This window comes from Miniopterus schreibersii (genome assembly GCF_964146895.1).
Source record: "Miniopterus schreibersii genome assembly, chromosome: 1".
NCBI classification, from domain to species: domain Eukaryota; kingdom Metazoa; phylum Chordata; class Mammalia; order Chiroptera; family Miniopteridae; genus Miniopterus; species Miniopterus schreibersii.
In genome coordinates, this window is record NC_138101.1 from 155,453,224 (window position 1) to 155,467,674 (window position 14,451).

Genomic DNA, 14,451 nt, shown 5'->3' on the forward strand with positions numbered 1-14,451 from the left:
AACTTTTCTAGTTTCTGGGGCTCCCCACTCTCCTCCCTTGTGCAGTTTCTTATGTGATACCTGGCAGAGAGGGGCTGTGGAATAAGCCAGAGCCTGGCACCTGCCCAATCCCATCACCCACAGCCCTCAGTGACAGCCAGTATGGGGAAGGAACTTTCCTGGCTGGGACCATCCTGGGGCTTTGGCTACTTCAGCTGACAAACTGCTTGGAGACCCTCACACATCCTAGAACTGGGTTGAGAAGGAGCTTGCTTTCTGTATTGCTTGACCATGGGTGAGTTGAAATACTGCTCTGTGACATCATTTTTTCATTCATTCAACATTTACTGTGCACTTACAACATGCCAATTACTGTTCTGAGCACTGGGCAGGAAGAGTTGTAAACAAGATCCGGTTTCCACAAAGATCTCACAAGCAGGTGTGCAGTCTGCTGCTTTTGTAATGAACCATAACACAGTGTGGAAAATATTATATTAACAATATAAAAAGACTTGGGTAGATGGGGGGAAAATGAATCCATGGGCCACACTTCCTCTCGAAAGCTGACTCCATCTTGGGTGATTGACATAATGTAAATAAACACGGATGATGCCATGTTATTTTGACTCTGTCTGAACAGCAGCTCATTTCCTTTCTCCTCAGGGCAATATAACAAAACAACAGTAATCATTAGCCTTTTTCTGCTGAGGTAGCCATGTAGATATTTCTAACCCATGTTGGCTTTCAACGGCTACATTTTGACCACTTTTTACTGAAAGCAGACCCAGATTTTAGTCTTACAAAATTCTCCCAAGAGTAGGGGCTGTGTGGAAGTACATTGGAAAGACACCTCTCATGAATGACCTCTTTAGAAGAGTGGTTGGTTGGGAGAATGCAGGGAGAAGCAGTAGACCTGCAATTAGAGGACTAGAAGTCTAGTCTGAGCTATTCACCAATTAACCTAATGTCCCTGGGCCTTGGTGTCCTCATTTGAAAATGGGATGACACCAGTATCCACCTTGTTGGGTCATGGTAAGAATTTGATGAGAATGCATATTAAGCACTTAGAATGCAGGCTCAGCAGTAGTGATCACGAAGGGCTCACTTCCTCTTCAGCAGAAGGAGTGAGTTTCTGTTCAGCAACATTTCATGAGCATCTTCCATACTGGTGCCACAGTGGGGGTTCAGAATGGTCCAGAAGCTCACCATTGGGGAAGAGGTCACACACACACACACACACGACTCTAACCAATACACAGTCCCAAAGAGCTGCTAGGTTCACCAGTGTGGTGTGCAGGGCAGGAGGGTCCTGGAGAGCTCGGTGGGGAGGCAGTGTTTGATCTGGGCTTTGAAGGGTGAGTAGAGAGAGGTTGTCTTTCCTTGAAGAAAAACACATCGAGTTCTTCATGATCTGCCTGGACTCCCTTCTGCTACTTCTCTACCATTAGCCCTTCCACTGGGATATTTTCAGTTCCTCAAAAACAGAACATACCTTCTTTTGCCTTCCACCCACCTTTGCACATGCCAATTCTTTGGGCCTGGAACTCCTCCTCCCTCTGCTGGGGGGTGGGGGTGAGGAAGCTTAGTGGAGAACAAAGCACTAGGGTCAAACTGTGGAGTCCCCATCCCAGTTTTGCCATTTACCAACCTGGGGTGGGATGGGGTGGGGGGTTGTTCTGCTGTGTTACTCAATCTCTTGGTGAGTCAACGTCCTCACCAGCAAAATGGGGATACAGGATAATAGTAGTGCCTATCTCAAAGGCTGGCTATGAGGATTAATTGAGGTAATAGCTGCCCAGTGCTTGCCAGACCACAGTAATCACTGAATACAAAACAGGAGCAGTTGTGGAGAACACTCTATGCTTGAATTGCTCCTACTTGTATTTCAGGTCTTAGCTTAGTCATCACCTCCTCTGAGGGGGCTTTTCCTACACAGGCCAACTCCTAAGGCCAGGTTGAGTGCTCCCATGGCTTCTCCTCTCCCACCAAATTGCCAACACCTGTCATCTCTGTGTCCCCACCAGATAGCCAACTCCATGAGGACAGGGGACAGTTGATTGTTGGCTGCTGGGAGGGACACATAGTAGGCACTCAATAAATATTGAATGAATGTCTTGGGGGTATGACAGAGCCTCCTGGGGCAGCCAGGGTTGTGGGGGTGGACCACCAGAGCACCGTGGGGATGAACGGACAGATGGACCTTGACACTGCAGACAGCAGAGAGCGCCCGGGAGTCCTGGGGGTCTAGGGCAGCTTCCCGACTCGGAATAGACCCCGGGAGGACGCGCGTCATCTGAGGGGTAGGTTGCCTTTCAACTTTGGCCCGTCTGCCCCCTTGGGAGAAAATGCAGCCGGGCGGGTCTGGCGAGCGCCCTGGGGCCCCGCCCCCGCCCCGCCCCGGGCCCCGCCCCTCTCCCGACGGCGGCGGCGGCTGGGGCGCCCCCACGCAGGCGGGCTCCGCGCGCTCATTCCGCCGGGAGCAGCGCCTCGAGCCCGCGCCGGCTGCCGCGGCGGGATGCTGCGCTCCACGTCCACCGTCACCCTGCTCTCGGGCGGCGGCAGCAGGACGCCCGCGGCGCCCAGTAGGAGGGTGAGTAGCTGCGGACGCGGCCGCCGCCGTCCAGCTTCCCGGTCCCAGCCGCCAGGCAGTAGGGATCTGGGGACCCGGACGCCCCGGAGCCGGTCCGTGGCCCCGACGCCCCACCCTGGGCTTAAGGATCCTGCCCCAGATCCAGCCTTGACCCTTCTCGACGCCCCAGGCTGGGAGGGTTTAGGGGACTTTTCTGGAATTCCCAGAGATTTCCTGTCCTTCCTGACTCCTCTGTGAAGCCAAGTTTATTGGCACCAGCCTAAAAAACAAGGGAGACATTTCTGCAGTATCCCTACCTTGAAACTCAAAGGTAAAGAACCTATTTAACATACAAACTTCCCTCGTTCCAGCGATTAAAAAAAAAGGGTCGCTTGTCCCCACTGGTGATAGAGTAACACTGCTTGTACTGGAGTGGGCTTAGCCAAGATAGGCTTCACCTGACAAAGTAGGGGCCAGCAGCTGGAGCCCAGTTGCCTGTGACTTGGGTTTATGCAAACCACTTTCTTCCTTCTGATTTAAACATTAGCACAGAGACAGCCCCGGTAGCCTTGCGCACCATCTCCAGGAAGGTTGCCCTTTGGAAGTGTCCTGTTTCTCAGCCATCATTGTTGCATCTTCTCTCCTCTCTCTAGGTGCTCTGGGAAAGAAACGCTGGGCACCTGCAGGTTGCATCTTTCCCATTCTGTGTCTGTTCCCAGATCAGCACCTCAGAGCACACTGCCAGGGCTTCGCTTGAGCTTTTCTGTCCATCTATCCATCATGATATTTAGTGCTTATGATTTGGTGCCTCTTTTCTGTGGATGAGACATCTCTAATGTGTTTCCCCAAGGTTTAGCTAAGTGGGTGGTTAAGTCCAAGTCAGGGCTCCCTTTGGTACTCTAGTTGTGTTCTAGTCTTGCAGAAATGCCTATTTGCTTTTTATATATGTCAGCCAAGTGACTAGCAGTTGCCTTATATGCTATCTTTCTTTAGCTCTGGAAGAAAGGCGTGTTACTTTTGGGTGTGGGCCAAATAATGGGTTTTGTGTGCAAGTGTGTGTGTGCACTCTTGCATGTGCTCATGCATGTGTGCATATACCAAACACTTAGGATTGACATAATTCTGCTTATTCAATCATTAGCTTCATAAAGCAAGATCCCTATTAGGTCCAGATGGGTTTCCAACCATAGTTCCAGCCTTATCCAAGATGAGTATTTGCCTTTTGCTATGGAGCTCCTTCACAGTTGGAACATAATTATGATTGAGAATGAATGGAGTTGCTAAAAAGCTAGCTCTGAGCCACGACAGTCATGCATGAACCAGATTGCATGAATTGCATTGTCTAAGTCGCCCTTCAAAGATGGGACCTGATGGGAACAGCTGGAGTGATAATGTGGGTGCATGCAAATGTGATTAGTAGACAAGTTAACCTTTCTGAAGATTTTTTTCTCAAATATTTACTTTCAAGCATTTCTTGAGTTACACGTGTTTTGACATCTGACACAGTGGACACACTATTGAGCAGGCTTTGCCTTTGGAGTAAGAGAAATACTTTGCAGAGAAGGGGGCAGGGCCCTGAATCAAACCAGGTAGGGCTGTTCTGAGCACAGGAGTACTTGTTTTGGGAAGATAGCTAAATTTTCTAGGATTCCCTTTATGATTTCCAACTCTGCTCATGATTTTCATATGTCACAAGTACTGTGTGTGTGTGTGTGTGTGTGTGGTGAGAGGCTGTGATCCTTTGACTGATTGATTTATTAAACAGCATTTATAGATCTCCTCTGTGGGATGCAGGGCTAGGCCCTGGGCTTCACTCTACCTGTCACAGACTACTGTCATACAATGTGCTGTCATACAGTGTGATGGCTGTTACAGTGGGGTAGAGTGTTGACAAAGTCAGGTGGAAGCTACAAGGACAGGTTCTTCCAGAAGCATCTGGAAGGCCTCCCTCTGCAGGAGACATTTAAGTTTAGTTGTTCAGGATGAGTAAGAGTTTGCAGGGCCATTGACATTACTGGGATGCTGAAAGGAGGACCTATCATTCTTTTAAATGGAACTCTTGACACATACTGTATAACAGTGGCATATTGGACCTGCTTTAGAGCAAAACACTTACTGATTTTTGGAAAACAGGGGGAAGATGTCTTGGACATAAAATTGTAGACCAAACAAGTGATCATGAAACATGTTCCTGAAGTTGAAAGTTTTTCAATAAACCCTGTATTGTTCTGTCTTTCCTTTCTGATGTCGGACAAGTGATGGTCTTGAACAATAACGTTGGCCATTAAAATAACATTTCTGTTTCATCTACATTGCTTTCCAAATTAGGGGCTGCAGGGGAACCAGGCTGTGTTGGTGTAGACATTCAAGCCAACCAGAAATGGTGGTGACAGCTGACACTGAGCAGGGCGTTCTCTGAGTCAGCTGCTAAGGGTGGTGTGGCCAGACCAGACTGTCACCAGTTATCCTTCCTTCAGTGGCTGTCACCTACAATTTATACTTCCTTCTTATCTGAAATCATCTCTCAAGGAAAAAAACAACTACAGGTGGGAGAGTAATTTCTGTCAGCTGATAAACAAAGCTTTAAGAGGCATTATGGATGCCAACCAGCAGGGGTTATGAAATTAAAAAAAAAAAAAAAAATCTTCCTCCAAACCAGTTGTGCTCTAAAAATAGTTTTATCTATGGCAACAGCAGGAAGATAAATTGGCTGGAGAATAACTGTAGGCAGAAAGATGACCTTGGAGAATGGGGAAAACATTTTTTTAAAATATTGACATTGCTTCATGATTTTGAAAGGAATTTTGTAAGTGCAATTGATCCCACTTAATGAGCCTTTGAAGTGAAAGGTCAGTTGTGTCACCAGGTTGTGCACTTTTGGGGGAAGTCACCTGTTGCTTTGTATAGCCAAATATTTTTGGTTAAGCAGTCCAGCTAGGGTGGTGTGAGAGCCGTCAAGGGTTTCCTCCAACACCATTAGATATTATGAATATCTTCTATTGATAATAAAAAATTGATGGCTGATGTTACTGTTATTGTGGCCCCTCAGTGGCGTGTAAAACCCTGGCCCTGGCTGAGTAGCTCAGTTGGTTAGAGCATTGACCAAGTACACAAGGTTGTGGATTTGATCCCCAGTCAGGACACATACAAAAATCAACCAATGAATGGGTAAATAAGTGGAACAACAAATTGATGCCTCCATCTCTCTCTCTCTCTCTCTCTCTCTCTCTTTTTCTCCTCTCTTTAAAATCAATTAAAAAAAAATTAACAAAACCCAAGAAGGCTACAAGGATAGGACTGTCTCCTAGCCTGCTCTTGCCCACATTTCTGTTTATTTGGCAAAGACTTCCTCTATTAAATATCAGAATGGGCCTGCCAGTCATCACTTCCTAGCTAATGCACCACTCTCCTGGGTCCCATTTCTGTGCGATTGGCTCAAAATAAAAAATTCTCTTTAGCTGAACAGTGAATGGGTCAGACAGGTATTTACCTCATTTCCTTTTCCTTTTCACAGAAACATTGTGTGCATAACTTCTGTGTTGTACTACAGGCTCTGAGGAAGGGACACAGGGTGTTGTGGGACATCAGTGTCCAGGGGGAAGTTGGCAGCAGCATCCACCAGGGAGGGCATGGGCAGGGCCTCAGAAATTGTCTCATCGCGTTCAGGGAGCTGTGGATCCAATGCTAACTAACCAGAGATCATGTTGAAATGTTTTGATCTAAAGCGCTTTCAGTGATTCTGTGCGTTGTGGTCTTAGAGCTTCCTGTGGCGATCCCTCTCAGGCCAAAACAGTTCTGGTGTTCCCCAAGACACGGAAGAGCAACACAGTGGTGTGTACTGCTTTTCATTCTTTAGATGAGTGATGTTTCCTAAATGTCAGTCACCTTGTTGACTCGTACTTGTTCCTTAAGGCCAGAGTGAAATGCAAAATTCAGTCACCCGACTTCTGCTTTGGGAGCCCCCTCAGCACTGCCAGAGAAAGTACTAACCCCTTAGTTTAGCATCTAGGCCCCTTGATCTGCTTTGCCTTCCCTGTTCCCCTTCCCCATGCATGCTCTTTCCAGATATTCCAAACTACTTGTCATTCCCCAGGCTTTCCATGCTGTTCTTGCCTTTTTGCCGTTTTTGTACATCTCCTCCGATGAAGGGTCATCTCCTCCAGGGAGCCTGCCCTGAACTCTCCTCTTCCGTGTTCCCCTGGAGGCCTATGCACCCTGTCATTGTTTGCATCATCCATGGTTAACTACTTTAGGGACCCTCCCTCCCCAGGCCTGCTGTGCTAGGTGCTTAAAAAGAGACGTGTCACCAGGGTCCTAAAGGAGCCATGTTTAACACTGAATTGGCAAAGGGGAAAAGAGAAGCTTGGGATTAAAGCCAGCCCATCACCTCTGGCCCACCTGGGCAGGAAGCAGGTGACAAATGGATGGGAGTGCTGGCCCAGGTGAGGAGTCTGACAATTCTGGGAAGGCCTCCAGATATTGCAGTTACCTCATCCTGTTGCACAGTTGGAGTTTCATTCCTTTGGTTAAGTCAGTGATTCTCAACCCTGGTTACACATAGCATCACCAAGAGGCTTAAAATATCTATGCCCAGGTGCCACCCCAGAACTTCAGAAAGCGGAGAATAACATCCGTATTGTTTAGGAAGCTCCCCAGGTGACTCCAATGTGCAGCCAAGAATCAGCACTCCTTCCAGTTTTGCTCTCCCCTTACAGCTCTTGTGGAAATGCAGACACTCCTGGGACAGTGTTCTGGGAGGCCCCTTTGGCCTTGTGGAAGGGCAAGGCTGTTGGGAGGGGCTTATGGAGGAGTCATACACTCCAGGTCACACTGGTATCTCTGAGCATTCATTTACCTGTGTGTTCTCCCTGATCTTGGCATTCGCACATTGTGTGCTGGTACAGAAGTGAGCCAGCACTACGGGAAGGAGAGGTCACCGTCCTCCTATTTATGAATTTTGTCTGGAGCCAGCACTGACACAGAAAAAGAGGCTGGAAAAAGTGTCCAGGTATATAGATCAGGGGTCAGCAAGCTATTGTCTCTGGGCCAAATCCAGCCCTCGGCCTGTTTTGTATACTTTGCATTAAGCATGGTTTTTACAGTGGCCTGAGAAACATAAATGTTTACTCTCTGGTCCTTACAGAAAAAGTTTGCCCCACCCTGATGTAGATAATCAGCCCTTCAAGTTCAGGGCCACAGCAGAGATAAGAGGCCTACTTCAGAACAGGCATGCTCTGTTCCACACAGCCTGGCCCGAGCGTTCTGGAGAGGTTATGTTTGTGCTGAGCAGAGAGAGTGTGAGATCCATCCTCCTGGCCACAACCGCAGGGTCTACACTTCCTCCTATTAGGTGGAGCTGGGCAAGAGCCTCACAGTCACAGTGCAGACCAGGGCTGAGAGAAATTTGAATGCATTTGTCTAATTTCCCTAGGGAAGTCCATCTTTGTAAATCCAACCCCTGTCGTGTCTCAGAGTCATCTTCTCCACCCCGTTTTATTTGAGATGGATAGTTTTCCTCAGGTGAGCCCAGGTGCCTATAGCTGAAAACTTGATGGCATGTGGATCCCTAGGGTTCCCCCTACATGGAGACCAGCCCTCTGCCTCCACAAAGGGGTCAGAAACAAACCCCAGAGAGTGCTCTTAGCTCCCAGGTACCCTGAGTTGCAGAAAGGGCTTGCTTTTGTATTTTCTTGTGGCAAAGGCTTGAATGTTTGTGGTGGTGGCTTGAATGCTATCTGCCCCTCCCATGCTCTCCCTCCCATGGGGGTTAGTTTGAAGAATGTGGAAGGCTCTCTAGGGAGTTTCAGGTATATTCTCCTTACTGTGTTTTAGTTCAACCCAAAAAGAAACCCATACTGACATTTACTGAGCAACTGCCTATTTTGTGTTGATGCTATGTTAATCACTGTAAGGGCTACCAATGCAATTAAGGTGCAAAGCTAGCTCGATATCTCCCTCTCTTTTTCCCTTTCTGTCCATGTTGTAGTGTGTGGACATAACAAGAGGTACTCAATAATTGCTATGGAATCACTGAACTCAGATTTGAATGTTAGCCCCTTCCTCCAAAGGTGGCTCCCCAGTCTTCCACTAGAGGCCTTGCTTCTGCAGCAGGCATTTGTAGATTGTTAGAGGTTGGCCACTGCTTCTTTGTCCATTTTCTCTCCCACTCTAGCTTAGGCTGCTGGCTCACTCACCATTCTTGGAACAGGCCAGCTTCTGTGCCTTTGGCCAGCCTAGAATGAACACCTTGCCTGGTAGTTGCCTGCTATTCTGACATTGGATTCTTCAAACCTCATTGACCTGAAAAGTTCTTTCTGCACTTCTATACCCAGCTCAAGTGTCATCTCTAGGAGCCTTCCCATATACTCTTACTGCCAGGTAACATGGTTGTTCTCCTTCCTTTAGTATAAAGGACACTTACAGAGGGCTTAAATATGTGCCAGAAATTGTTCTGAGCCCTTGACATGTATTAGCTAATTTAATCCTCACTACAATCCTAAGAGAGTTGTTCTGCCCTATTGTTAGCTCTGTGTTACAACTAAGGTAACTGAAGCTGAAGATCAAGTAGCTTTCCAAAGGTTTCAGAGCTAGCAGGTGTCGGGGCCAATATTAGAATCCAGGAAGTGGAGTTCCACCAATCTACCCTGTCTCTCAGGACCTTGTGTTGGTGACACTAAGTGTTCTTGATTGCCTTGTTTGGGTGTGCTTTTAGATTCTGAGCTTCTGGGGGGCATGGCTGTTTCTTTTCCATCTTGGGACCCTCAGAGCCCTTAAAAGTATTTTATAAGTAGCGGGTGCTCAGTAACTGAGTGATGAAATATACTGAGTCCATCTGCTTTTATGCACTTGAGGGGACCCTTGCCTGTAGGGATGGCTGGTCTGATAGTACTGGTGTTCAGGGTCGGTAAAATTCAGCATTCCTCATTGTTCAGAAAACAAGGCTGAGCCAGCCACTGTGGGAGAATAAAGTACCCTACCTGCCCCTCATATACTCCCCCGCCTGGATTGCTTTGGGTATTGTGTATCTGAGTTTCAGGAAACCATCGAGATCAGCATCACCACATGCTGAGAGAGATTTGCCTTGATCTTACTCATGGGAGATTTTACCACGGAGGGATTCCTGAAAGTGAAGGAATAAGGAGAGGCAAACAGTACCGGGTCTACCTAGTGGGTGTGTTCAGGGGTTACTTTTCTTAGTGCTTCTGTTGAGGAATTCAGAGTATCTTCCAGACCACTGGGATGTTCTCTTTGCTGCTCCTGAGGCAGTTCTGTGGGTTTAGGAAGGATTGATATCTCTTTCTTCCTATCTTTCTGATATATTCACTTTCAAATTTTACTAGTGCTATTAATATTACTGTTACTATTTTAATTTAAAAACTTGAAACAGTTGCAAACAATGCAGAAATCCCACTTTCTAGAGACTAGCACTACCATCACCAGTTGGTTGTGTTTCCTTAAAGATGCTTTTCCCGCCCAGCCAGTATAGTTCAGCGGTTGAGCATTGACCTATGATCCAGGAGATTGCGGTTGATTCCTGGTCAGGGCACATGCCCAGGTTGCCGGCTTAATCCCCAGCAGGGAGTGTGCAGGAGGCAGCCAATCAATAACTCTCTCATCATTGATGTTTCCATCTCTCTCTCTCTCTCTTCCTCTCTCTGAAATCAATAAAGACATATTAAAAAAAAAAAGACACTTTTGTATAAATCTACACAAATGATCAGAGTGTATTTAAAAACCAAAAATGGGCCCTGGCTGGTGGGTCAGTGGGTTGGAGCGTCGTCCTGTACACCAAAAGTTTGCAGATTCGATTCCCCCCAGTCAGGGCACATACCTAGGTTGCCATTTCGGTCCCTTGGTGTCTCTCTCTCCCAGCCCCTTCCTTTCTCTTTAAAAATCAATAAAAAACATATCCTCCAGTGAGGATTAAACAAAAAAACAAAAATAGGATTATTCTTAACATTTTTTTGCAGCTTCTTTTTTTTCACATGACAATACATTCGGCCATCTTACTAGGAAGGCATCAGATTGTTCCTGGGTTTAAATTGCTTCCGTACAGCTGGTCATCAGTGGGTCAGCCTTGATTAAAGAATGCGAACAGGGATCCTTAGTGTTCCCATCGGAGCCCCTCTCATGACAAGAGTCAACAAAACAGGAGCTCGGGTGTAGCCTCAAGCACCTACTGCATCTGCCAGATATCTTGGAGGTTCATTTCATTTTAATTCATTATCTGTCACCAGATAAAACTGATAGTTTAGGGAATTGCATTCTATATATCCTGTGGCTTTGTATACCCAGGGTGCACATGGCTCAGTGAGAGCTGTAGGAAGTGTGTTGAGGAATATCAAAGTTCTGGGTAGACAGATGAAAAATGGGCTCAAGCCAGGGAAGGGGACATCTCACTTTTGAGCAGTTGGACCCATAGGGACCCTTCTGAGCCTTGTCTCCTCTTCAGTTTTTTTTAGTTTATTACCATTATGGATTACCCATCTAGGGCAATTGACTTACCAAAAAAAAAATCACTTACCGTTCTAATGCCCACTAGATCATTGACCAAATAGTCATTTCCATGGAAAACAGAGCCATGAAACCAGTAGGCCTATTTCATTTTGAAGCTTGTAGGGTGATAAGACTGCCTAGAGAATAATAAAAATACCTGACATTGATAGAGGCTTCCTATGTGCCAGACATCTTTCTTTTATTCACATTTTGCCCTTGGGGTTCAGAGAGCTCAAATAACTGTCCCATAGTCAACACAGCTAGTGGGTATTGGAACCTGTATGTGCATGTGTGCACCTGTGCAAGTGTGTGTGTATGGATGCATGTGTATGTGCACAGACGTGTGTGTGTGTGGGGGGGATGTGTTACAGGAGAAAAGTACCTTCTTTTCTCTGCAGAATTATGCTGTGGATTAGATCCAGCCTCTTAGAGAAGATTACTGAGCATCTCAGACTTGGATTGCCTACCTGGTGTGAGTTCTCTTAGATGTCTGTGTAAATGCCAGCTGATTTCACCCAGTTCAGGTGGCTTGAAGTCAGAGGGTTCCCTTTCTCTGGAGGGACTCGGATTCCCATCAGTGTTGTTGCCTGTCAGCTAAGAGAGTTACCTGTGGAATAGTTGGTTTCTCTTTGGCCCAAATGACTAGCACTGAGTTTTGAAGGTTTGGTACAGAATTAGCCACATAAGAGGCAGATAGCTTTGGGGCCATTGGGGGATGAAGCTTGATCAAAGGCGAGCGGGGATGGTGAGAGAACTTGAAATCAAGTCATGTGGTTGAAAGAACAGGGATTGTTTGATCCATAGGGAAAGAGGTTCAGAGGACAGGAAGCCTGTCTAGAGAAAGGGGATTCTGTGGTAGTCCCCAAGGGCAGTGCTGTGTCTATTAGGTAAGAGTTCTGAGGGAACATGTAAGTTCATTATCAGGAAATAAGAGGTGCTGGGTAGCAAAGTGGGATGCTTTGGAGGGAGGTGATGCTGTATGCAAAAGTGCTCACACGTGTCCCAAATGCTTGTGCGTGGAAAATTTTACCCCCAGACTGGGCACCCATCTGCCAGTTACATTGTTAGGTGTCGGGGTTCCTTCATAGTGCCGACCAGGTGTAAATGAATCATGATGCTTTGCTATAGTTAAAAATGGCAAAGTTTTATTCAAGGGTCTTAGGGTTTGCAAACTGGAAACAACGACTAGGCAATACCCAGTGTTCTGAAGAAGAAAGACAAGTTAAGAGTTTTTTGGTAAAAAGTGTATTCTTGAGAAGAATCCAGCCCTGCAATCTTAGCCTCTGGATTGGTCTGAGATGATAATCTTCCAGATGTGGTCTGGATAATAGATGTCAGGTGGTCTGGATCTGTGAACATTATTAAGTCCTTCAGGTGAGTAATCAGAGGTTTAGCTATAGGATAGGTATCTGTATCTGTATCTATCTGTATCTATCTGTATCTGTATCTGTATCTGTATCTGTATTTGTATCTTTAGGCATTGATGCACAACTGGAAAGTTCAAAAGTTTAAGTCCTCAGGCTAGTTAAAATAAAATCTATTCCTAATGCTTCAGCCCATTTGGTCCAAACCAGTTTTGTCAGCTTAACTATACAGACTCCATTTCAGTCAGCTTAGCTCTACTTGACTTCATCTTGTTTTCCTCACTCATTCCTCCTAGGCGGGCGGGTTGGACTTAAGTGGTCTTTCACCATCCCATCCCACCCTGGGCTTTTTGGCTGCAGGGCATTTTAGCTCAGAGACCACCCTGTGGATCAATGCAGACCTGCCACCCTGCAAACTAGGTTGGGGATAAATTAGTTTGCTGGGGCTGCTGAAAAAAGTATCACAGACCAGGCGACTTAAACAACAGGCGCTTATTGTCTCACAGTTCTGGAGCTAGAAGTCCAAAATCAAGGTGTTGGTAGGGTTGGTTCCTTCTCAGGGATGCCAGGGAAGAATCTGTCCCAGGCTTCTCTCCTCGGCATGTTTACATGGTGTTCTCCCAGCATGGGTGTCTGTCTCCAAATTTCCCCTTTTTACATAAGGACATGAGTCATTTTGGATTAGGGCCCATCCTAATGGCCTCATTTTAACTTAATACATCTGTAAAGACCCTGTTTCCAAATGAGGTCACTTTCCGAGGTGCTGGGGGTTAGGACTCCAACATTTGAATTTTAGGGAGGCACAAATCAATCCATAACAGGGAGCAAGCAGCACCCCTGTAAGTTGAGTCCACGCTGCTGTGGACTCGGTGCTCTGGGTGCTGCTGGAGCCCTCTTTGGGATTTTTTTATGGAAGGATCACTTCTCCCTGGGAGATGTCACAGCAGGACCTGGCTGTGACATTAGGGTGATAGACAACATGTGGCATTAAGTATATTCTTGTTGTGCAAACATCACCACCATCTATCTCCAGAATTTTTTCATCTTCTCAAACTGAAACTCCATACCCATTACATAGTAAGTGCTCATTTCTCTCTCTTCAGCTCCTGGAAATCACCATTCTACTTTCTGCCTCTATGAATTTGTATTACTGGTTTATTTCACTGAGCATAATGCCCTCAAGGTTCATCCACGTTGTAGCATGTGTCAGAATTTTCTTCCTTTTTAGGCTGTATAATATTCCTTTCTATGTACATATTACATTTTATTTACCCCCATCCATCAATGGACATTTGTGTTGTTTCCACCTTTTGGCTACTGTAAATAATGCTGCTATGGATGTGGGCGTATAGACTTAAAAAAAACTTTGTGATTGAACATTTACCTGTTTATTGTAAAAATTCAATATATAGTCAAGTAGAAAGCACCCTCACACCCTAGTCACCGCTGTGTGTTTTTGGCCTCAATCCCTCTAGCTGTATTTTGGACTATGCATGTGAAATAAGATCATTCTTTACGTACTGTTTGGGAACCTGGGCCATTAAAAAAGCTCTTTGTAACACTGTGAAATCCCTCAGTGGTTTCCCTGTTTTGGGCAGCCATGTGGCGAATGTCGGCGATGGGCAGGCTAAGGCTGGCCTTCCCTCAGAGACCCCTGTGTGGGTGGTACAATGACCCCCATTGCAAACTAGGGAAACAGGTCCTGAAAGCACAAGATCACCCAGCTCTTTCTGCCCCAAATGCATTTCGTAATTGGCCTCTCCTCTCTGTCTTCTAGGCAAATGTCTGCAGACTACGGCTAACCGTACCTCCGGAGAGTCCAGTTTCTGAGGGAAGTGAAAAGAAGATTGAAAGAAAAGAGCAAGTAAGGCATTTCCCAGGCAAAGCTCCAACAAGTCCTCCTCTTTGTGCTCTTCTATGTTAGCCCCTGCCCCTCGGTCCTCTCTGCAGGCTGCTCGCAGAGCCCGAGTGGCAGCAGCTCTGCTGCGTGGAAGCCCTCTCGGCCTCGCCACCCCATCTCCCTCCCCCCAGAAGTCAGGCTGC

At 46.6% G+C, this 14,451-nt stretch overlaps 1 protein-coding gene across 2 annotated transcripts in view; it reads left to right on the forward strand.

Annotated features, from left to right (window-relative positions):
- Positions 1-2,402: 2,402 nt before the first annotated feature.
- MYZAP (myocardial zonula adherens protein) overlaps positions 2,403-14,451 on the forward strand; it is an 83,801-nt gene continuing 71,752 nt past the window's right edge. For both annotated transcript variants that reach the window (XM_081139564.1, XM_081139565.1), the window contains exons 1-2: positions 2,403-2,569; positions 14,186-14,272. In XM_081139564.1, coding sequence (XP_080995690.1) covers positions 2,495-2,569; positions 14,186-14,272 — 162 coding nt within the window. In that variant the 5' untranslated portion in view covers positions 2,403-2,494. The remainder of the gene's footprint in view (positions 2,570-14,185; positions 14,273-14,451) is intronic.